We start from the raw sequence: 25,433 nt of genomic DNA, 5'->3' as shown, positions 1-25,433 counted from the left end.
GAGAGATTCCACTCCTGCTGTCCATAATGGACACAAGTTCTCAAAATGTCTCCGTAATGTTCTCCGCATTACCTACTGAACTCTCAGAACAACACAGTACACTGTTGTTCTTCCCAATTTTTGCTATTTATTGCTATTTATTAGAAATGGGACCAGCAACTCAGGTCACTCCTAGTGTGAGATTCAGTGTGTGTGACCAAGGACATCCAGGCTCTGCTTCCCCTACCCTGGTGTGAGAAAATGAAGCAGGCTGCAGTAAATTCAGCATTGGTGGATGTCCATCTAGCTCACGCCGTGCTGAGGAGCAGAAGGCCGTAACACCGTTCTTTTGAGTGCTGGCATTTACTGTAGCTGTTTTGTTTTATTCTTAGAGTCCCCATTCAGCTCCCTTTGAAATCACTGCCTTTAGCAGAAGTGAAGTTAAAACATAAACAGTTTAGCCATATGGGTTTTTCTGTGTCCTTTTCCTTGCTTCTGTTTGCTCTTCAGAAATATCAAGCGGTACTTGCTTTAGAATCAGCCATCAGTTACCAGCCTTTTCACTGAATCGAGTCTGACCTTTTCCCCCCTCTTTTGGTATTTCAAAAATGTTAATTATTTTAAATTGAAATCTGAGACTTATTGTGGTTCCCATAATTGGCTGTTTGTGCATTAATTACACAGCGCTGAGACTCTGAGGCGTGAACTTGAGAGAGAGAAAATGATGAAAAGACTCTTGATGACAGAATTATGAAATTCTCGCTTCCGTCTGATGGAGAATGGATTGGGGCCTTTCATGTGCCTTCTGTCTGTTTACATTCCTCTGCTTCTGTGTACTCAACATAATGCATCGGGAAAACGTGTGATATTCCTGACTCGCCTGGATTCACTACGGTTGGTTAAAATTCAGTCTTGGACAGACTTTAACTTGAAGGAGTTCCTTTATTCGTTTGCTGCTGGGAAATAAACCTTCAATCCTTTATCTCTCCTGAGATTTTATACTATTAACACAGTTAATTTCAGGTTTGGTTTTGGTAAATCTAGGGCAAAACGGATCAGCAAGGAGCAAACTGATCTCTATTGGGAAACACTGTTCTGTACATATGTTAATAAGTGCACAGAAATTAATGTTATGCAGAATATTTTGATAGTAACATAGAAAATATGTCATTTTGTACAACTGAAAATTGCAATGAGCAACTGCTATTTGTTAAAGAACCGTTTTTAAAGCAGAAGAATGATTATTACATCCTAACCCCAGGACTGTTAGTCTCCACAGAAAAACGAGTGGCTGTCTTACTAAATTCCTAACCTTAACCTTTACTCAGAGATACAAATAGCTGCAGGGGGAGGACGCCCCTCCACACAGGTATGCGCACCCAACACTCCCCATAGCCTGCCTTCTCAACCTCAACCTGAAATTAAATCTTACATTAATGATTTTAAAAAAACAAACACAAAAACAGTTGTTTAAGGCAATTTGCTACTGATTCTCTACCTTGATACTGACTTTTTCTAACTTGGTGGGAAGTTCCAGCTTCCCCAGCTTGCCCGCACATAGATGGCTCCAGCTACAGAGCCTGGGCAGCACGAGTACAGCTGGCACAGCCAAGGCGCTTCCCCTCTCCAATCCACCTTCCTCCTGCATTGATTTATTGATCACATTAAAAATAATACAGACTGTGGCACAGGGTTGGGTGGGTGTTCTTATCAGCAGGACCGCAGCCTCGAGGAGTGTGTTGTGGTATACAGGTAACACAACCAACAGTTTCTTAAATTTTAAAGAGCAGTTCTCCATTTCCCCCTGTCCAGAAGTGCAGGGTTGCCTACAAAGCTACCAACAACTGACTGTCAGCTACAAGATACTATTCCAACAGGAAAGCTTTTGTGCGTTTTGTATGGCTGAAGATGTATATTTTTCTGTTACTCTGTACACTGTGTTCTCTGGTTTGTACTAAGATAAAAGATTGTCCTTAATTTGATACTGATTACGATGGCTTTATCTCAGCTTAACCCGTTTGTTTGTGTGGAGGCTGGGAAGTGATTGCTGTGAGACTGAGTTTCCTTTAGTTAGCTTGTGCTCTTCTGCTTTCTCCTCTTTGAGAGGAGAAATCTTGAGAGCCTTGCAGGACTGTGGATTGCAATGTTAGAGGTATAAAATGACTTGTCTATCTTAGATTTACTGGGACAAGAAACTAGCATGAGGCTTCCCAGTTAAAATCCAGCACCCCAAACCTTTCCGGTTACCATGAAATGGGGCCGAATAAACAATACAACTGTGAGGTAGAAACCCGCAATGCAAAATGCAATGATGTAGCTCAACACGAGGAATGGGCACGAGGAGTCATAGAAACACACCTGGACTGCAGATTTCAGAGCACTCCGATGACATTGCTGGGTAATCAGACACAACCCGTACGTTGTCCATCTTCTGGTTATGGTGCCAAGGCATTCCTATTCCTTACGTTTTCACGTACCTCTCCATCAGTCTGAGGTCATTAAAAATGACTTAGGAACATTAAATTGCTGTGAAGAGACCAGGAAGGAACATGCAACACACATCAAAGTCTGTATCTTCTGTTTCCCATTACTCCTTGCTTACCACTTCCCAAAAGGTCCTGATGGAGGGAGGAGCAGCAGCACCTTTGTCTGCACCCAAATAGGACTGAGCATTGGAAAGAACAAATAAACAGAAACTCTGATTAGAGATGCTGTTTCAGGAAGGTAAAGTAGGTTTGCAAATGGCACAGCACTGACACTAACTGGACCTGGTCTGCTGCCTGCATTTAGGCAGTGCCCACTTGCGTGTGAACTGGTGGCTGTTTCACGAAGTCATCACTGAGGGAAAACAAAGGAAATCAAATCTGAGTGCACGCTTTGGTTGTACTGATTGCCTTGGAATGGACATTGAGAACCCTGCAATGTGCCTTCAGGTCTGGGGGCAAACATCCAGTTCCCTGCATTAGGGCAGTCTGGTCACATATGCAAAAGCCTTTACCAAAATGGAATGCCTGACTCAGACCGGCCCTTCTGATTTTCTTGCTCATCAACAAGCTATTAGTTTATGCTTTTAAGTGCAGCCTTTTACTCCCATTGTCTAAAAAATCCTTAGGCTAAACAAAAAATGTGAACCAAGGTGACTTTACAGTGGCCGTGTTCCCACAGCTGGGGCTGCTCTGGTGTAGCTGAGCTCCTTGGTCACCCCAGATGGAGAGGGAAAGGCTTGTGTGCTCACTCAGTTCCAGTGGGGCATTTCCCACCAAAAACCCCCACGTACGTTGCCTTGTCTTGTTTTTAGTGTCTTATCTACTGGCTGCCACTGTTTCCTATTCTGCAGTCTAATGGAGCTTTATTTAACGCATTAGACTGATACTGAACTAAACTTTTAGCTGCAGAAGGTCATCATGTTGTTCTTTCTTCCTACGTATTTTCTTCAGCCACGCCTAAGCATTTCGGTTTCCACATCCTTTGAATATCAAACACTCCTGCCTCGCCTCCAGTTGGAAATGATAACTTTAGGACACCTGTGATCTAAACTACAGCAAACAAGACAACGTCAACATAAACGTATGCTGGGGGCATATAGTCTAGGTTTGCCCCTAGGCTTTAACTTTACAGGTGTGAAAGGATACTCTGCCCGAAGGAATGTCTATATAATAGCGCAGAAGTATCTGAGCTAGCTTTAATGAGCTTGCATATGTAGTTGTGGCAGCATGAAGCCCAGCACAGGCTATCATTATCATGTACATTGACACATGTAAAGGTAACACATTTAAACAGCAGCCTTCTGAAGCATGGTCTCCAGAGCTAGTGACAGAACAGGGCATCTGGAAGGAGTCTGTCCTCCAGCCCTCCAGGAGCAGGGTTCATCTCACCTAATGCTATATGTCCAGCATATACCATCTCTCACCTGCAGAGAGATACAAGGGACTGCCTTCCAGAGGTGCCTCTGACTTCAGTGTCTACCTTTAAATTGCTTACAGTTAAGTGAGATGAATCCTGCCCTCTGTCTCTCTGGCTAGGCCTACATTGCAAGCCCTTGCCAACAAGGCTACACCATCCAGGGGTCCTCTGAGATTCAATTTGTGACCAGCATAGCTCTGCAAGCAAGACCTAGCTCATTAGATGTAAACACACCACCGAACGCCCTGTTCTCAGAACAGCTTTCATCCCTCAAGGGGGGAGCAAAGAGCTGGGACAGCCGCCACTGGCTGCAGATGAGAGGCATCAGCTGGTGTTATGAAACTAGGACAGCTGGGGATGCCTCCTCTATGGCCACACTGGCAAAGCCTCTGGGGCTCCTGGCTTCCAGCAGAGTGCAACAGGGTGCCCTGACCTGGTGGGCAGAGCTTGGCTTTCAGGTGTGAAGTTGCCAAGTGGCAGAATGCAAGGTTGTCGTGCTTCGGAGATTCAAGCAAAACTTAGCAGCCAATTCAGCAGCTATGCAAGGAGTTAAATATTTTCTCATGTTGCAATCTCTTATAGAAGCCAACCAATCATGGCTCATTTTTTATGTGGTTCGGGTGTTTTCTCTATTTTGTTTTAAAGGAGATAACTGGGTTTTCCTAGGAAATACTATTTTGTTTGAGATCCCCGGTCTCAATCGGATCCCACACTGTGTGCAGATCTCTCACATTCAAATGTACTCAGCCCCTGGAAGTGCAATGTTTGAAAATTAACTCCTGGGAAGTTTCAGCTTGTGGCTTCACATCTCTCTTGCAAAAGGACCCGATGTGCTCACGAAACAGAGCTGGCAATGCAGGGAAATGTTTCATTGGAGGCAGCACCATGTTTTGTTTGAACTGTTTATGAATATCCTTTGTTTTTCTTTTCTTTTTTCTTCTGTTTATTCTTCTGAATACATTTCTGGTTCATTGGCTACAAAAACCTACTCGTAATTATGCAACAGAATATTGTTTTCTCCTTTTCCTTTCTTTTTTCTTTTCTTTATTATTATTATTTTTTTTTAATTTTAATGTCCTGATGTTTAAGGAGTTTGCAATAAATATACTGGTGCTGATCTGTAATTGCATGTAAGATCAGCCTCACAACTGTGTTTTGTAAAGTTAAGCGCCGTAAAAGAACCCACGGGGAGGAGAAGGAAGAGAGGGAATGAGGGGAGGAGAAGGCTTCTCTGGCAGCTGCAGCTTGGGCTGGTGGGCAGCAGCTTTAAGGAAAGATTGCTCACCTGGTTTTGTTCCATCTGGGTAGCAGCATGTATCACCAGACAGTGTGTGATGGCGTTTTGTTGAAAACGTGCCTGGAGAGAAACTTTTACGGCTCAGCTGTTTACCTGTTCCTGTATTCATGCCTGCAATAAATAAGATGAAAAATACATCATGGAGTCTGAGCAATTTGTAGTCAGATCAGTGACTTCGGAGGCACGGGACCTCCTTATCGTGTATATAAACTTCCACAAACACATACGTAAGAGAAACACGCGGCTGAGTTGTACGTGCCAGTCATCTGTGGGCCCTCAGCAGGGAATAGTCTGCCGAACTTCGTAGCAAGGGAACCTTGGTCAGACCAAGTTAGAGCAGCATGAACCATGGCTGCTGGTGTCTGAGCCGGGGCCCAAATGTGGCAAAAGGTTTTGCTGGGCAGCAGGGCTGGGGAGAAGGTATACAGTGCACTCGGGGCTGAGACCCCAACTTTCTGAGCTTCTCTGTGGAGGAAAATGTGGTAAATACATAAATATGTTGAAAATATTCTAAAATATCATTGTAAGTAGGTTTTGTTTAAATGCAATTAGAGCATTTCACTTAGATTTTGCCCTTGGTCTTACCAGCCTTTCAGTGTCTAATGAGAAGCTGTTTCAGAACGAAACATTTCCACTTTCTTTTGTTCAAAGATCCCTAAATTAGGACATTTTCACTCTTACTTTCCCAATGCATTTATGAAATGAAATTCCAGTAACATTCACCCCATTTTTGAGGCTGCCAAAACTCTGTACTGGGAAGGAATATGATCTCATCACAATTTCTCCAGCTGGGTATTCATCTATTTTTAATCTCTATACAGGGAAATGCAACAGATCAATGTTCTTCCATCAGCACTCAATTTATACCAGGAAAATTGATTATCCAGCAAGCAAACCTAGTTAATTAATTCCCTTTAAGATCTGTCTTTGTAGAAAAAAAATAGTGTTCTGGGGTGCAGGGGATGAGCAGCTGTGCACTGAAAGGTCGCCAGACACACCTGTGTAACTTGGCTGGGACTGTGAAGCACAAGATATAGAGATATAAATCTGAAACATTTCTTGCTTTATTATCGAGTGACTGATCTATGGGAATGGACGTGAGGTCATTAAGATCAAGTCTCTTTCTCAGGGGGCATGCTTTCTAGAGCAGAAAAGAGATGCTGCACAGGAACTATTAACTTAGAGGGAAGATGAAGCCATAGCTGGCAGCCCAACCATGCTGCACAAAGCCTGCTGTGAGTCAGGGAAGTGCTGGTTCAGATGCACATTGGTGAAGCAAGCCACAGCCCTTGTGAGATGCCACAGCCATGCTCTTGCCAACCTCAGTGAAGCCACTAGGTGGCCAGCACAGGGATCCACACGTGCCTATGTTCAATTTGCCCTAAAGGAGAACCCTACAGCAACCCCAGAGCTGGCTGTAACCGTACCTACTGGAAGAGACCATATAATTGCAGAATATCCTGAGTTGGAAAGGACCCATATGGATCACCGAGTCCAACTCCTGGCTGCATACAGCACCACACAAAAATCAGACCATATGGCTAAGAGTGTTGTCCAGGTACCTCTTGAGTACCAGCAAGGCTGGTGCCATGACTTCTACTCTGTGGAGCCTGCTCTAGTGCCCAACCACCCCCTGGTGAAGAACTTCTTCCAGATATCCAAAATGAGATGCCAGGGGATGAGGGAATTAATAGAAGATAAGCCATCGCCCTCCTCCAGCCACCCAGAGCAGATTAATGAGAGCATCCCAGCCACTGTTGGAAGATGAGGAGAGCAGCCTTGCCATTTTTGTGAGAAGCTAGGCATGACATCTACAGAGCTGAGGCATCAGACACCTTTGGCAGCTCCGACCATCACAGCTTTTTCCTTTGCACTGTCAGCAACACATACAGCATATGGGGTGGCTTTGCTCCAGGCTCTAGGGCCTGTGATGGTCAGCGGAAGAGGAGGGGAAAGCAACAAGAAGAAAGGGAGCAGCAAGCCACCCACACTGTCTGCTGCTGGTGCCCCGACAGCCAAGCACAACCTAAAGAAACATTTTCCTTTTTAGTTTATTATAAAACAACACATATAAAACTGCATTGTTGTGTACGCAATTGATACTAGTTCTGTATAGTTATATGTTTTTAGTGCATGTGAAATATAGTGCCAGTGACCACACATCAGAGTATCTGGCACTGCATCTCACAGGAGGGATATGTAAAAGCCACATGGATTTCTTTTTCGCAAGTCAGCCTCTTCTCCCAGATGATGGTGATAGGACAAGAGAATATGGCCTCAAGCTGCACCAGGGGATTGGGTGTTAGAAACAATTTCTCAGAAAAAATAGGAAGATATCAGAACAGGCTGCCCAAGGAGGTGGTGGAGTCACTGTCCCTGGAGGTGTTCCAGAAAGGTGTTCTCAGTGTGACACTGAGAGACATGGTCAGTGGGCATGATGGGGATTGGTTGGCAGTTGGAGTAAGTGATCTTAGTGGTCTTTTCCAACTGTAATTATTCTATCATTCAGCGTCTCAATTCTCCATAAAGCCAAACTGCCAGCTTATTAATCCCTATCAGGTGCTCCAAACTAAGTATTCTCTTCCCACAGCTACACAGCTGGAATTAATCTTGCAACATATAGCATGAAATAAACGACGAGGGCAGCACAAGCTGGGTGCTCTTCTTTTTTAATAGGAGCATAGCCTCTCACCTGCCAAACCCGAACTACTGTTGTGGCAACAAAATGAATAATGAAGATCTAGCTTTGCCCACCTGGTCTCACAGGAGAAATACCATTAAACCACAGTGAAGCTGTATTAATTGCTTTTTCTCCTTTGTGTGTGTGTGTGTGCTAGGAAACACAGACAAACCAACAAAAAACCCACAAAAATTGGGCCTGTCAAGCAGCAGCTAGCAAACCATGGTTGCTAAATGCCTTTGTGGAAGGAGGGAAACCATCTTCTGGCAGACAGAATGGTATTTCTCAGCAATGCACTTTTATCCACTTGCAAGATATCCAGCTCCCATCCTTCCCCACCAACCCAACTTTGGTTTCCCAGTATGGAGAACACTGCTGGTGCTCACACTGGTGGTGTGAAACAAATGTACAATCTTCCCTATGCCTGCGCAGCTCAGCTTACTTAATGCTGAAAGATGTGGGTGAGCTGCTGCCCTGCTGCATCTGATGGGTCCCAGCATAAAACCATGTGTGGTCAGCAGTGAATTCAGTTAAAAAGAGTGTGCCTTGGTAGATCTCAACAGCCTTGTCTCCCAGTTGTATGCATTACATATGAATGTAGCAGCAAAAACTCCAGGCTCCTATTTCTACGGACAACTTAATCCTGAAAGAAACTCTCCTGCAACACTGAAATGGTCCGGGCAATCTTCACGTGCCTGAGACTTCTCTCCTTAGATCATCCCAGGGCAGTTCCTGTCTCCCCTGGCAGCTCCTGGCCATCCTGTTCTGGCACTGCAACCTTTGTGGGGAGAGCTGGCACAGCTCCTTTGGCACATCTTGTCCTAAAGTCCAATTAGTGTTGTTTATGCTCAGATAGTAACTGAAAGGATAAAAAAAGCGATGCTTCAGTTGGTCGACAAGAATGAGGAGATAAATGTAATTAAAATAAATGCAATACATAGTGAGATGCTACCATTTAATTAAAAGTATATGAATTATGCACATCTGTCTCTTACAGCCTGTAAATGTGGGCTCAAGCAGTTACTGATACACTCATGCTAGCACCCCAAGAAACACGGCTGCTTAATGTCCCACTCACATCCTGTACAATTCCCTAGGGGTAAACATGAGCATACATGGGGTGTGTCTGGACTTATCGTTGCTTTTCCACATGCGCAGGCAGCCAGGTGCAAACCTCATCCCACCCTGGGAAGATGAAGAGCACCTTTTGGGTAACTCATACAATGTCATGCCCCTTAGTGGCACAGAATGGCCCAAAGGGAAGCAGTGAGGAAGGGACCAGGCCACTGAACCCCTCCAGGAGGACAGCAGGAAACTCACAGATCTGATTTATCAGTAAGAGTCTCAAAGGAGGAAAGACCTCAGCACCCACAGCTCCTCAGAGCCAGTACTGCCCCATGTTCTTGTGGGATGCCTCAGGACTAGGCTAAGCTGCCAACAATCTGACCACAGGCCCTTTCATTAGTATGGAAGAGCATCCTCCTATAAACAGTTTGCTGTCCTTAGGAGTAAACAGGAAGTCTTTCCCATCAAAGCAGACAGATGCTCTTTGCAGAGCTGCCATGCCCATCACAGCAGATTGCATGCACGGCTGTGCCATCTATCTTCTTCTAAAGGCTGCTTCCCTCTCAGGCTCATCTACCAAATGCAGTGAGCAAGCTGCTGGGAGAGAAAACAGATCCCATTATTGTTTGCAGAAAATGTAAACTGTCCATTATGAAATTAAAACAGGAAATGAAGCATCTGGGGGGGGGGGGGGGGCAGAGAGGCAGATTCCTCCCCCTAATCACTTAATAGAGATCTATACATAGAGTTAGAGCTTGCAGTTAATCACATCTTGTTATTGGCCAGATGTGCAAACTTATGAAACATTAACCCAAATGTTCCTCTCTGGCTAATTTACTGTTGATAATTTCCTCATTTCTATGCCGTATGGAAAAGAGAATGGACAAGATCTTTCTCTTTTCTTAGTGTGCTATCACAAGTTTTGCCTGTTTCTTCTAGTTAAGCTTTGGCCTGGGTTCAGCAAGGCACTTAACGCTGCGCCACGTGACTGTCTCTCAGGCCTGGCCCAAAATAGATGGGGAAATTCAAACAATGCCCAACTGCGTGCAGTGCCAGGACTCCACATCATGAGATTTCTGACCAGGTGCATTTGACCACAACATAGTGGTCTAACTCTTGTTTTCTGGGAGTTCTACTGCACAGAGCCCAGACAGCACCAGCAAGGAAAGGATAAGCAGGTTGTGTTGATGTAAGTGCTTGGGATGCTTCTGAAAGCACAGGCTTGCAGTTATCATAGGGTAAGTCATAAAGTAGGCTGAAATTCACAGTAGCAGCAGTCCTACTAAACAAGCTTTCCTAGCCTTTGGGCTCATGAGAGGCAGGGAGAGGGGTCTTAAGGAGAGACTCTAAGCCCCTTTCCTTTGAGTTGAGGGTACACCCTGTAGTTGTCAGACTTCTTGAGCTAAAGAGAGGAGTGAAAAAAATGACAAACCCTGTCATTCACAGCTGAGAGAGCTTTTGCTTATCATGATAAAGAAAACTCAGGGCTTGGTGCTAACCAGGGAGGGCACAATGTAGTGTAATCAGTGCAAGTACAAAAAGGTTTAAAGGGGAAAACTAGTAGGAGTCCTAAAACTCTAGGAACCAGAAGGGCAGAATTAGGATAACTGCTCCCACATGAATGAGCACTCATGTACACACCTGGAAGAAACCTAAACAATACCCCAAAGGAGTAAATAGCTCAGTGTATTTGCTTTGGTGACTTTCCAAGCTTGCTGGAAAATGCTTTATTCAAAGTCATACCTGTATTCCTTAATCTATTGACATCGTTTTTTTTCTGTATTGTTGTACTGACTGTTTTGATTTGTAAATCACAGAGGTGGTTCACTGCAATTGTTAAACTTCACTGAAGTTTTATGCACAATGGCTGCGTCTCAAGCCTAATGAATGAGCAAATAGATCAAGATCTCCTGAAGGCAGAGCTATCTGATCCACATGCAAAACAGTAAGGTGAAGCTGATCACCAGTCCTTCTGAGGGGGTTTACAGTTTGCTGTTTTTCAGAGCTACCATGGTCTGCAAGTACAAAGACAAAGGCAGAAATGCACCGGGCAGAAAAGCAGCCAGGGGACCTCAGGCACAAACAATCATAACTTCTACCTTCAGCATAGGCTCAGAAGAAAAGTTGGGAGAGTTATGGAGGTCAGGGAGGGATGGAAAAGTACTTAAGAGAAACTGTCACCCCATTTGACTTATGCTGTGACCATGGAAACTACATTTTGCATACCGCTTCTAGTGGGTGAGAGAAAAGAGCCCTGAGAATGTCTTCTATTCCTTAGCTTATGAAAACACACACAAGACCATAGCCTATAAATGTTCCATGCTCCTGTGCGCATTGGGCTTCAAACCTTTTGAAGGGCAGATAAGACATGAAAATCATCCAGATGAATAAAAGCATATTTCCTTCCCATATTATCATGCTAGTAAATATGATGTTTATCTGCATCTTTGGCACCAAATATATATACATATATACATAAAATAAAATAGCTCACACAGAAGTAGAAACATCTATGGCCTCTTTTGCTACCAGACCCCAACTTTGTAGCTAGTAAGAATCTGGAATCTTTAAAAATAATAACAAGTCATAAGCCACAATTTGTGACTCAACATAACTCTGGCTGTAGTCAAGGCAAAAAGGAGCGCAGCAGGATGAAAGGAAGCAGTGCACGTGTGTACACAAGAGCTGCTAAAATAAATTACTAGAATGTTTCTAAATGCACACTAAGGCTGTGTGGCATTGGCAGCTCTCTCAGTGAACCAGAAGCATAAGAGCTGGAAGCGATCCTGCAGCAGAGGATAGTACTATGTGTGGTTTACTCTGATCTTGGACAGAGATGCCATTGGAAAGACAGGTTCTTGCCTTTCTGTGGCACAGTGCTCCTGCTGTATGCTTTGTACTGCTGCTAGGGCTTTGTCTTTGTATAATTGTGACAAGGCATTGATCTCCTGGAAAATTAATGCAGTAACAAAACAACTACTTTGTTCATTCACCTTGCAACACCTGAAAATGCAAATGTTGGTTGAAAGAAGGCATTGAATGCAGGGTTGGTAAGCAAAAAGGGACTGTCCCTCATGAAAATTAGATTGGCTTCAATGAAACCATCCTCCACAGTGCATGGAGAAGGTTCATCTTCTCCTGGGGATAATGTCTATCAAAGAGACTTGTGGTACTATTGAGAACTGGAAATGGAAGTCACAGCTTGAAACAGTGACTGAGCACCTGGAAGGAAGACAGGGCCAACCTAGGGGAGCTCGGGTGCATTCAATGAACCTGAATGACTGGAAGGGGAGGAGCCAGGATCCATCCCTTCCCAGACCTCATTTAAGAGTTGGCAGTGGAACTGAGGGTGTTTCTTTAGAGATCTTTGTGTGTTTGAGGTCATGCAAGGGTAGGTTGGGTCTTTATCTCTGTGCCCACTGTTGTCATGTTTGAGCAGCTCCTCGCATGTTGTGATCTGGGGTTGTGCTGCTTTGCTGTTGTTATCGTGCATTCTATTGTGTTATAGGTGTTAAAGAAAAAAAAATTTAGTACTGAATTTTCCAGTGCTTGGCTTCTAATGTTTTATATGACTTTAATACGACATAGCCATAATCATATTGGTTGGGAAGGTTATCCAGAACTCATGGATCTGAGTTGATTAAAGAATCAATATCTTTAGATCAGTGGTTTCTGATCTCTTATTATTTTGTGGGTTTCTTCCATCCCACTTATCAAATAGCAGTCAGAGCATTCAGGGATGCTTTGGAGAGGATACTTGTCTTTGAACCAGTATGTTCACTGCCACGTGAAAGAAAGGGGAAAATGCACATGGGGTACTGACAAGGAAGGTTTGCTATTCAGATTGTTGTTGTTTCCCTTAGATTTATTGTAATGTCCTGAGCCATTATAAATGTCACTGGAAACACCAAGACCAGGAAAGGAGTCAGTGAGAAGGCAATATCTTGCTGTACCTTGGTCAGAGCTTTGCTACTCTGGAGACTGCAGTGATTGTGATGATGGGCTTTCCTTCTTAAAATTTAGTGCAATTTGAAACTGTCAGTTTGAGGAAAGATGTCTCCTAATGTTATTCGGGTTTCTTTTGCACTGCTTTGTCTGCCCTGTCAGGTAATGGGTTAGGAAGAAGTTATGACACTGTCAGTCAAATCTTACTGCTGTACTGCTTACAGCACATCTTTTGTAACCTCCTTTAACAAAGAAATGGAAATGAGTAAATGTTCTCAATTGCTGAAAAGATAATCAGTTTGCTGGAACTGGTCAGATAAACACAGGGCATCCTGCAGTTTGTCCCGGCCAAAAGGAAAAATAACCTGCCTTTGTATAGTGGAAAGACTGCTCTCAGCTGTTGCATGATCTAAAGTCAGGCAAGATCAAAACATAGAGGCAATGGTAAGCTGAAAGGAACTGTCACGAGGCTGAAGGGCACAGCAGGTGACTGAAAACATGCATCTTGAGTGCACAGTGTTATGGCACCAGGCAACAAACAGGACCTGAGGAAATGGCTGCAAATTGTACCAGAGGAGTTATTTTCATCCCCACTTTTTTTTTTTTTTTTTTTTTTTTTTTTTTCCTTCAGTACACTTGGAAAGATTTGTAATAAAATGAAAATGAGTTGGGAGAGGTGGATGGAAGGAAAGTCATTTAAAAGTAAAAAAATCTTTTGTTAGGGCACTCAGACACAGCTGAGCTATCCAAACCTTCTACACTCAAAGGATTTAATTCTGTTATACTCAGCATTTGCTGAGTAGATCATATGCACCATCTCATTTTGCACTTGTAAAGAAAACAAGGATTTTAGGACATTCTTAGTTTCTGAAACAAACATTACAAGTAGCTCTGCGTTTCTGGCGTTGGCCATATAGAAACCATTATAATCGTGACAAATGGGGAAAGTGAATTGGTGTAGAGGCTGACACCAGAGGGAGTGACTCACAGTAATTGTATGCAAAAATACCATATCACAGTAACAAAATCAGATGAGTAATCTGGTAGCTAGCCTTGAGGCAGCTGTCTGGCTGATCTCGGAGATCTAACTGCAGCAAAATGTCAATGTTTTAATACGTCTGACATTTCTTTAGCTTCAAGAGGCAATAGTGAATCCTCCTTGGCTACTCAATAAGAGATGATTGTATCAGGAAAAGCAGGTGACACTTCTTATCTGAAGAGATAATACTGGAAATAATATTTTTTTATTGAATTTGAAAGTAACCAGCATCAAATAAAAACCTGACTAATTAACTAAAGCCATCAAGCAATCCTTAAATTGATTTTTAGATTGAAACAGATTTGATGCCTAGGACCCATCTAAGCAGCTCAGGCAGATCCTGCCTTTTCTGCATCTCCAGAAAGGTTACATTCAAGGAAAGGTTGTATGCAATGCACAAAGCAGAATGAGGCAGCACTCAGGGCTTAGTAAGCTTACGACATCTCACAGGAGCATGTAGGCCAGGTGACTGCTGCCATAAACTGGCACGGCTCTGTTCTGCTCACAGCCTGCACCATCCCTTCTAGGAAATGAGGCAAATAGAGGATGGTAAAAATAAGTGTGTCATCACATTTCTGAAGGGCAAAATGAGGAGATGGAGCTGCCTTGAAATTACTTTTAGTTTTATAGGTGATGATGATGCAGGTGTTCCTTCCCTTTAAAAAGGCAGATGCTCCTCTGTACTCATGTGTACCTTTAGGACAATATATATACATAATGTTTTTTAGAGAGCTCCGGGGAGCAGCCCAACTCTTGGAAGAGCTCTGGCAGGCAGCAGCCTCATTATGCAGCACAGGCCAACACTGCAGATCTTCCTGCTCTGATAGGACGGTTGTCCTTTAATCAGCACAAATTTAGCGCGACTACCCCAAGTCAGCAATATTAGTTGACTGAGGGGAGTATGGAAAAACCATGCTAGGCAGATTAGTGGTTGTGTGGGACCATTCTGCTACAGCAAGAGCTGCTTGGTTATTCTGCTGCTGCGCAGTTTAGGTAACGGAGTATTTGATCACTTTGGCCATTATGAGAGGACAAGATGATGCTTGACTCTGCGCTGCTCAAGACAAAATGAAGAACATGGGACATCTCCAAATCTGTTTCTAGGTTTCTGCAATCTGACAAAAGGCACTTTGCCCAAGGGGACCAACCGAGTCCCAGGGCCAAAGCAGTGTTGCTGAATCAGCACGTGGCTGTACTGTAACTGAAAGGTAGCACCTAGCACCGTCATGATGTATCAGAGGCATTACCACGTGTGCCTGCATCTGTCAGTTTAGTCAGCATCAGCTGGGCAAGGATGACTGGTAATTTCTCCTCTGGCTCAAACTTCCTGAGAAATATGAAGAAATAGGAGCTTGATGAGCAAATGACTCCATAACCTCTTCAGATCTAGTAACAACAACAACATCTATCCTTGGCAACACCACGGCTGCCCCACAGAACTGCTTCACAGTTTGAGAGAAATGCTGCTTCATGCTGGCAAAACTCTGTCAGATGGTGATATTTTCCCTGCCTGGGGTTAGATTTCTTAGCTGGCAGACTGCACCATGTGGGAGGATCAGGCAGGCTTCACGCCTGTCCCATATGCTGCTCTTCCTCTGTAACCACACAGGTCTGCAAGTCTGGCTGAAATGAAGTGAACAACAACCCTTATCCCGCTGAGAGCTATTTATTTTCAGGTAGATGCCACGCTTATTTGTGAAGGTTTCCTGGTACTGTCAATCTTCAAGGTCTTCTCTGGTCCTGTGCATTTTCCTCTTGCTCTCTCTATATGTCAACATCACCCTTGTGACACAAATTCATCCAGACTGTAGGCAGCTCTTCACTTTTTGCTTGGGACTCCTCTTTGAAGTGCATTGTTTACTTCAGCTTCTTTTGAGACACCAAGAAATTTCTGAGAACAAATATTTGCCTGTCTTCTTATTGCTTGCGGTCAGGAATTCAAATATGTGCAAAGCCAAGAAAGTAGTCTTTATACAAAAGTAGAAATACAAGCGTGCAGTTTACTCCAAATGGAAATGTGAGCAGCGAGATAGACTAAATTAATCTTTTTCTCAAAGATAACTTTTAATGAAGTTGGGGTTCTCTGCAAGTGAAAATGTTTTTGCTGTTCTTCTAAAAATTTCAAACAGAAGAATAAATTACATTCTGTATTACTTTTTCTTTAATGTGATTGAATGGGGAATGTTTTTAATTAAGACAAAAATCTCTATGTTAATGGTCTTGATTAAAGGGGCTTTTAAATAGCTTATCTGCCTGGCTACTTTCCTTCCTAAAGCTCTGAAGAGGAAGATGTCTTTCATGTTGAATTTAAATGCTTATTATCCCTTTGAACTCTGCCAGTCCACTCATTTGAAATGTTATTCTTCTCTTCTAGCCTGTGGTATTGGTTCACCAAGAGGTTTTAGTAATGCCACTCTCTGGGGAACACTGCTGGCTTAACTGAACCCTGAACAAGCAGGTGGGGGTAATATTTCAAAGACTTCTGAGATCTGCTGTCTCATTTCTGTGCCAGCCCTGTAGTAGGGACTCATGACATCTGTATGGTTCTATCACCAGAAACAATGGAGCCTTGGTCTTGTCTGTGGGACTTGTGTTAAAATAACCACCAATAGATTATAAATAGTGATCTTCGTTCGAGGCATATTCCCCCCCGTGGTAACCAGGGAACAGTAATCTGGGGGAAGGGAGATGCGATGGGCAGGCTCACAGAAAATCACTGCTAGATATGAATATGAATCAATAGAAAGGTTAGTTATGAAGCCTCCCAGTATTTCTTTTTTTAATGATTAATATCACAAATATTTTCTTAACATCACTTTCTACTTTCAGTGTTAAAGAATGATGCAGTCCTCTGTGGCTGAAACACTGCCCTCACATCCGACAGTGGAAACTGCTGGGGCAGATCCATAAACAGGAGCTGACATGAATAAATGGCATTCCATGAGCTGCTGCTTGTCAAGGCTATGCATAGTGAGGGGAAGAACTTCTACCTCCAGTAATCCCAGTAGCAAGGAAAGGGTGGGCCATGTGATGGAGGCCCAGCCAGTTCTGAAGAGCAATTCTGGTTTAAGAAGGATTTACAGGGAGCATCAGACTCTGCTGAAGCCCTCTGCAAGTCTCCTGTCAAACCTGCCCGCATGAGGAAGACTGGAAGGAGAGAAGCACAAGGAGATGATGCCTCTGATGGCAGAGAGGACAACAGTGAAGGAAAGGGGGGAGATGATTTGAAGGTCAACTGTTCAAAGAACAAGGAAGCACTGTAAAAGTTTGGTTTTGTAATTCTGCCTACACACCTGTGCCTTGTTAAGCCAACAGTTGTCGACTCAGCCTGTATTGTCCCTGTGTCTCTTGGGCCTGTGGCCAGCTGTATCCCTAAATGTTTCATTTGCAATCCTTCAAATAGTATTCCTTTTCAAGATGGAGCAGGATGTATGGGGCAAAAACAACAATGCAGTGCTGTGGAAGAGCTCCCCCGTTCCTCTGAAGATGAAATATCAGCATTGCATCTCAAGCCTACGTAGGTCTCCTGCAAAATGCTACTGGGTCCTTCCATTAGCACAATTAGAAGTATAAAGCAGAATTAGCTTCTACTAAGAACTACGCTTTTGCTTAGCCATAGTTCTGAAGATCTTTGTGTGCCAAGTTGTTCAAAGTGGCTTAATATGGTTTTGACAGTTGCCCCAAAAGTAGAACTCAAAGAAAAAAGACAAGATAAAAATAAACACCGATCAACTCTTTCATTCATTGCAAGCTGTCAAAGGGGACAGGTTCAGTGGAAAAATGAATGTGTGACTGTGTCATTAGAAGTTGAGTCACCATAGATGCGCAGGTAGTTGGGCGGAGTGGCTGGGGTGACTTGCCAACCTCAGCTTCATCATGGCCTGGCTGTCAGGGAAAAGCTTCTCAGAAGCAGGGATTTCTTGTCTTCTGAATCCATTTTTCAGACTGGCAATGAAGAGCCAGAATTCTCTGTGAATAAAGCGAAGTGGAGCATCACAACTCAATTTTCTAGTGATAACTGTTTGGATAAGAGCAACTGGTATGTACAAATATAGTAAGAACAGTCCAATGTGATGAGTTTGAGGAAAACACTAGGATCAACCAAAAACTCTGGTTTCCTAAAGAAAACTTTAAAAGACACTCTTTTCTTGATGTTTGCTGGAAAATACTGTCGATATTGTTACTTGTCTACAAATAAGAGTTTTGATGAGTTTGAGGTTTCTTTCACACTGTGTGGTTGGGCAGTGCAACAGGCTCCCCAGAACACGTGCTTTGGCACTAAGCTTGCTGGTGTTCAAGAAGCATCTGGACAACACTCTCAGACATATGGTCTGATTTTTATGTGGTCCTGTGTGGAGTCAGGAGTTGCACTTGATGATCCTTGTGCATCCCTGCTAACTCAGGATATCCTGTGACTTGCTATGGGTGGAGAAAGTTGTGCTGCTTTGCAAGCATGACTGCCATGCCACTCCTGCTCCATCCTAGAGGGAATATAATGTCAGTCCTTGCTTAACACTTACGGTATTGCTTGCAGCCTACACAATTTAAGTCATTGCACCTCCTCAGACAGTCATACGCACTGTTCTCTCGGGATTTCTCTCTTTGGCATGTGGCTGGCATTCAAGAGGACTAATGGGATAAGCAAACTCATCTCTCCTGGGGATGTCTAGAAGAAAACCGACTAGACAGATTTACAGTGTCTACAGATGGCAGGTGGCAGCAGACACCAGCTTCACTGCTTCTTCTGTGCTTGGATTCAGGTTTATGCCTTCCTGCAATAGGTGGAAGAAGGACTTTGTCCCAGCAATGCCTGGGGGTCAGGGAGGCTGCAGGATGCTGGCAGGGGAACATTGCTGCTGCTAGTGAGAAGTAGTGAGAAAACCTTAGCCTTTTTGCCACCTGCTGTTGCATTCAGTGGGGTGTTGGCATATGCAAATAATTTCAAGGGCACTGGGAGAGCTATGCACACATGCAGGGAAACAGGATGTCAGAGAGGAAGAATTTGTTTGTTTTTTTTCTCTTTTTTTTTCTACCAGATTGACGTCTGGATTTTTTCCCACTGTTTCTCTTTTCCACCGATGAACGCTGGTTTCAGTAAATGCTGTAAAGACTATTTTCCCATCTCAAATCAGCATAGCAACGGCATCGGAACAAAACTCAAAGCATCAAGTTAGCAACACGCTGAAAGGGCTGCATCATATGCTGCCATTTGTTTGAAGTATAAGGGAAGGGATTCTGCACAGAGTGCACCTTAGGCTGTTGGCAACCTTTGCTCTGTGCACATGTTGGCTGCCAAATGAAGACAAGCCAGTTAAATACCTGTTCTTTAATTAGGTTTATCCCTGTAAACATCTGTACGAAAGACACTGAAGTAACCTGAGGTTATGTTATGTAGCTGCAAAATAGAAACAAGAAGACATAGGCTTATTATTTCACTACAAGAAAGACACTGAGGCCTGGGACCGTGTCCAGAGAAGAGCAGTAATGCTGTGAAGAATCTGGAAAACAAGTTTTATGGAGAGTGGCTGAGGGGCTGGGATTGTTTAGCCAAGAGAAGAGGAGGTTCATGGAGACCTTATCGCTCTTTATAGGGACCAGAGAGGAGGTTGTAGCAAGATGGGGCTGGCCTCTTCTCCCAGATAACCATGACGGAAAGAGAGAAAATGACCTCAAGTTGCACCAGGGGAGGTTTAGCTTGGGTAGTAACAAAAATTTCTTCTCAGAAAGAGCAGTGAGACATTGGGATGGGCTGCCCAGGGAAGTGGTGGAGTCACTGTCCCTGAAGGTGTTCAAGAAATGTGTGAGCGTGGCACCAAGGGACACAGTTAGCACGCATGGTGGGGGTGGGTTGGTGGTTGGACTGGATGATATCAGAGGTCATTTCCAGCCTTAAAGACTCTGTGATTCTATTATTTATTACTGGTGTTGCATAAAGACCTTAACAAGAAAATACCAGCCACTTATCTTTTTCTGGTTAGTAGAAGCAAGAGGAGCAACTGGCACTTACAGATCCTTTCCAAAGGACACAAATTATCCTCTAACAACCCTCAAATGTAATGTTTTTGCCCACGCACTGACTAGTATATGTATTTTATAAAACAGTCCTGTACCTTGCAATCTCTGGGGAAATAAACCACTATGACCTCTTTGGCACTGTGAGAAGTGCAACTGCAACTGGCTAGTTTAAACTAATAACAACTCAAATATTAAAAACTTCTTCTTTTTTTTTTTTTTTTTTTTTTTTACACCGTTTGCAAACATTTCAAGCCCTCCAAGGCTGTATTGGTAGCAGACCTTTGGGACAGGTCACAGCAGGGCATATGGCTTTATGCTGGGTTCACTCCTGCATTCAAGGTTCCAGGTCTCCCACACACCTCATGGATGTCAGCACAGCCTGCAGTGAGGCTTCCGATAGGCTCCACTCTCCTCCTGAGGATACTTTTTCCATATCAAAGGTCTTGGCTGCAACTGATTTCCCTTCGTTTTAAATGGCAACAAAAGTGCAGGTCATTCTGAAGTCAGCAATCACTCTATACCCGTTTCTCTGACTTCTATACGAGCACAGCTAATGGGCACAGATGTGCCTTTCAATAACGGCCGGGCAGGGTTCCCCCAGCTCTGTGGAGACGAAGGCGGGCTCGAGCTGAAGGCAGCGCTCATCCTGCGGTGCCATGGCGCCTCTCTGCGGCCCGATGCCGCTACTGCCCGCGGCCCTCAGAGGGCGAATTGAGGCAGCTTGCTCGGGGAAGCCCCAAGCAGGGCGAATTGAGGCCATGAGCACCCCGATGTTTCCGAGGCCGGGCCCCGGCATCCCTGCGAGGGAGAGAAAGCTGCCTTCCATCTCTGGATGGAGTCTCGGGACAAAATGGGGACCTCTGAATATATATTCACAGAATCACAGAATTGTAGGGGTTGGAAGGGACCTCTAGAGATCAGCGAGTCCAACCCCCAATATATTGTTAATTCTTATTTCTGAGTTCCTAACTAATTAGGATGAGATGACATTGTCACACATGGAATTAATTGAGTTCTGCCAATACTGCTTAAACTCTTTAAAACATTCCTACCTAAATGAGCTCTTTGCTAAATACAAGCTGAATTTTCAGCTCTCCGGGCCAACTTTTGCACAATAAGTAAATGGTATTTATGCATGGGGAGGCCTCAGTGCAATAACCTCTATTGCGAGTTCTAATAAAAGGCTGCTCTGTTTTGGCTCCTTATTAGAATAACACTATAAATAGCCCCTTTGTAGCAAGGACTTTATAAAAATGGGGAATTTTTTGCTCCAACACCTCCTGGTGCACATTGTGCCACCATCTGGCAGATCTGGCTTCTAGGGCAGCTCAACCTCCTAGCGCTTCATTCATGCTGAGGTGGCATGGAGTGCCAGAGATGTAAAAAAACCCCACAATTTCAGAGAAAAGAAATGACTGCCTGGTGTAAACAAGCACACACACACACACACACACACACACAGAGCTGTGCCATTTCCATATGCTTTGGGAAGGCTCCATAGTGCTTGCTGAAGCAAAACTCATGCTGATTTAGTGTCTAAAACTGCAGGACTTACTCTTCAGATTGAGGCATGTTATGCTTTCAAAACAGAACTCAGAGACACTGCTTTTTTCCTATGTTACATTAGTTTTATAAAAAGAGTGCTGTTGTGAGCAGTATGGACTGCAGAGGCATGAGGGCCCTTGGATCGAGACCAGATACGTAATTCCATGTAGGTGGGAAAAAGAAGGTTTATCAGTGCTAAGCAAAAGATGATCTAATGATCTGAAGTAGTTTTTATTTGGATGGTAACATACTGAGAGCCGGTATTTTCTTACCTTTTTCCAAAAGACAAGAAACAGTACCATCCCTCCAAAAGCCCTACATATCCCTTGCTTAGCAGCTTTCAGAAATGCCACGTTGAACAAGCCTGCAATAAGGGTCTGAAGAAACTGAGTACGGATTACAGATTCCAGTTGAGATTATTGCAGAGCTATTGCAAGAATGCTGCTGTCTAGTGAGTTGTTCTATAGTACTGAGTTTTTGATACGTCGACTTGATGGAAATAGACAGGAGTACTAAGGTTTAAGGAGCTCTTCTTGAAGCACAGATAGGCTGAGGAAGAAGCTGTAAGAACTTGACCAGACTCTGGTTTGGGGAGCACAGTGGAAACAGTAATAAACTGCCATGAGCTGAGTAAGGAAGCTGAGCCTTTTAAAAGAGGACAGTTAAATGGAGAAAATCCACTAGATTATGTATAGAAGCAGGAAAGCAATAGTTGCTTCTTCTGGTGCAGGATCTAGTGTTACCTGGCCAATGAAGCAGAGGGGAGATGTGTTTGAGGTGAGTGGTTCCACACAGAGAACACACATTAGAGGTTTCATTAGCCTCACACTCTGACAGCATTGCTAGCCTTTCTACAGCCCTCTCCCCATGTCAGATTGTGCTATTACATAACAAGGGTATTTTACCTCCCAGCCTGCTCAGTGCAGAGCTACAGCCACTCCTGAGCAACAAGAAACTGGAGACTGAACTTAGATTTATTTTTGCATCTGTTATCTAAACCATAACTCAGGCATGTTCAGTCTGTGGCCCATGGGTCACATGCAGCCTGGCATAGCTCACAACGTGGCCCACCCCTTGCCCTGCCTATCACCACAGCAGCTCTGCTCTGCCAAATGGTGTGGCCTGACCCCTCAGCATCACCTGAACATCATCTGTGTGCTATTAAACCTGACTGAGCTGAAACCAGAGCACGGAGAGCTCTGCATGGAGAGCACCTTACCACCAATATTTCATTACATGTTGTTGCTGTGTGTGACAGACGGCAGCAGAGGGGCAGTCTAACAAAATGGCGTCTGACATGGCAGAACAGATGGAGCAAAGGTGTACCACTGAATCTTTCCAAGTGGAAAAAATTGCACCCACAGAGATTTATCGACACCTGCTGAAGGTTTTAGAGACCAACAGTGAGGCAAAGGGTGGTGTGTTTCAGCAGTAGTAACAGTGATAGTGGGCCATCTCTGCTAGAACCGATTTTTAGCAGCACATCATTCAGGCTCTTGTTCAGTGCTGGTAAAAATGCATAGTTAATGGTGGTGACTATGTTGAAAGAAATAATGTTTTATAGCTGAGAATTTGCTCTATTAAATGGTATTTTCGTGCTCTTTGTATTTACTATCATTTCTATGGAAATAAATAGGACACGTTACTTTCACTGCAACCTATGTATATGCAGTCCAAAGACAATTCCTCTTCACTCACTGTGGCCCAGGCAAGGCAAAAGATTGGATACTCATACCATAACTTATTCCTGAAGCTTTCATTTCTAGCCTCCAGGGATGAGTGAGATAAATCCCAGCCTCTAGTTCTGGGAATGGACTGCTAGACTGAGCACCAGCAAACCAGGAACTGTCCAGAATAGTGTGAAGAAATGATGGAGGCATTTTGGCTTCTGGATTTCCCTGAAGCATGAGATAATAGCTTAAGAAGCACTGGAAATCAACAGACCTCTGTCTCCCACTGCCGCCATTGGAAAAGGCTCCCTAGGGCAGAGGTCATGGCCCCAAGCTTCTGTAGTTTAAGGAGTGTTTGGACAATGCTCTCAAATGTAGGGTTTGATTTTGGGTGGTCATGTTAGAACCAGGAGTTTGACTTGACGATACCTGTGTGTCTCTTCCAATTGAGGATATTCTATGGGTCTGTGGCTCCATGCTGAAGGACCACAGTGCCTTCTAGCATGCAGTTCATATATAATGTGGCATCTGTATGTTCTATCCAGGAAAGGTGTCACCAGGTTGTTCAAGCTGCAAAGTACAGCACTTGAAAAGTTTGAACATTCAAGGATTGACACTGCTCATGAAACTAGTTTCATAGAATCATAGAATGGCTTAGGTTGGAAGGAACCTTAAAGATTATGTAGTTCCAACTCTGCTGCAATGGACAGGGTTGCCACCCAACAAGCCAGGGTGCCCAGGGCCCCATCCTACCTAGCCTTAAATGCTTCTAGAGTTGGGTTATCCTCAGCTTCTCTTGGAATCCTGTTCCAGTATCCCATCACACTGAGTAAAGAATTTCTTACAGCCATCTGACATACATCTCCCCCCTTTTAGTTTAAAGCCATTCCCACTTATCCTTTCACAATCAGACCATATAAAAAGTCAGTCTTCCTTCTGTTTAGGAGTACTGGATGGTCACAATGAAGGCTCCCCAGAGCCTTCTCTTCTCCTGGCTGAACAAGGGTCCTCATTAATGCTCTAGCAATCAAGCTACGGCATTGCTTCCTACAAGCAAGCCATTTTGGTAACACGGACAATGCTTAGGTGAGGTTTTAGCAAATAAAAGAAAAAAAAAAGATGTCAAAAATTGTTTTATTTTTTAATTTAAAGGAATTAACAGGAAGGAGGCAAAAGCAATAGGGTCAGTAGCAGTATCTTCGGCTTTGTAAATGAGCACAGCTCCAGTCCGATCGCTGACAGTATCTCAGCTGTCAGATTTAAAATGATAGCTCTCATGTAGGTGCATGCCATGCAGATAAACATCCCACATGTTTACCATCGCTGTGAAGCATCACACAGTGCTCCCAAGCCTGTTTCCACTGAGGAGAAGATGCACACAGCTGACAGCTGTTCCAGCGCTGAGCAAATGCTTATTCACAGCCAGTATGGCACTTGGGTGGCTATTTCCAAAAGGAGATGGGGGGGGCCTTCATCAGAGCTGATTATTGCTGGAAAGAATAAGCCTGATTTGTAAGGGTTTTTCTATTGCTGTCGCTTGTTTTCCACTGGCCCTGCAAAGTTTGCCAAACTGCATCGGAAGGGGAAGAAAAGACTCGTTATTTTGTATGTGAGCACGGCGCTGCTCTCCCACAGCTTCTTACTCAGGTTGCCACGGAACACGTTGAATTTGCACGTGATTAAAATTACTCTTGCACCTTTTTTACCCCTGAGTGAATGCGGCTCTGTCTCGAGTGAGCAGTGGGACCACTACAGCAGTGAGAGCCTCTGCTGAGCCCAGGGGAACGGAGTCACCCCAAAAGCAGCCCCATCTGAGAGTAACAACCGTCAGCGATCAGAAACGAAAGGCGTCACTGTCATTGTCAGGGTACAATGACAACGTTGTTGTTCAGCCGCTCCGCCGCCACCCCCCGAAGTTTGGCCGAGTAGAGGAAGTGTCACCACGCAAAACCCAACCAAAAAGCGAGGAGTTACGGCCAGAAGGCGCAACCAAACCCTGAAGCAATCGAAGCTGCTGTGTAAGCTCTACCCGCGGGCAGCACGCAGCAGGAGCACACGGGGGACGCCCCGTCGGGTGGGAGCACGCACACCCGCACAGCATGCGAGCACAAAAGAGCGGCTGGCAGCGAGTGGCTGCTTTACCTGCCATGAAAGTAACGCGGTCCCGTCTCAGTACTCCTCCAACCCCACACAACCCCGGCGTACAGCTCAGCCTGCAGCAGGCGGGCGGGACGGTCCCGACAGCTTTTGGGGTGCCGCCACGTGGGGCCGTCCCACGCTCCCCTCCCACGCCCC

At 44.3% G+C, this 25,433-nt stretch overlaps 1 protein-coding gene and 1 long non-coding RNA gene across 8 annotated transcripts in view; one reads left to right on the top strand and one right to left on the bottom strand.

Annotated features, from left to right (window-relative positions):
* EPB41L4B (erythrocyte membrane protein band 4.1 like 4B) overlaps nt 1–5,314 on the top strand; it is a 162,422-nt gene extending 157,108 nt beyond the window's left edge. For 4 of the 7 annotated variants that reach the window (XM_015854293.3, XM_015854292.3, XM_085538075.1 and 1 more), the window contains one exon: nt 664–5,314. In XM_015854293.3, coding sequence (XP_015709779.1) covers nt 664–733 — 70 coding nt within the window. In that variant the 3' untranslated portion in view covers nt 734–5,314. The remainder of the gene's footprint in view (nt 1–663) is intronic. The other 3 variants (XR_014942886.1, XR_014942885.1, XR_014942884.1) reach the window with 1 other exon arrangement.
* On the bottom strand, nt 4,718–25,427 carry LOC146762051 (uncharacterized). The gene is made up of 2 exons (XR_014942895.1): nt 25,281–25,427; nt 4,718–5,290 (listed from the first exon to the last, which is right to left on the bottom strand). It is a non-coding gene; the product is annotated as an uncharacterized LOC146762051 (long non-coding RNA).
* Nucleotides 25,428–25,433: the final 6 nt, after the last annotated feature.

The sequence above is a fragment of the Coturnix japonica genome, chromosome 2, assembly GCF_054131305.1.
Source record: "Coturnix japonica strain WE chromosome 2, WE-NBRP24, whole genome shotgun sequence".
In the NCBI taxonomy this organism is placed as follows: Eukaryota; Metazoa; Chordata; class Aves; order Galliformes; family Phasianidae; genus Coturnix; species Coturnix japonica.
The sequence above is the reverse complement of the archived record's forward strand: the minus strand, read 5'-3'. Positions and strand labels throughout refer to the sequence as shown.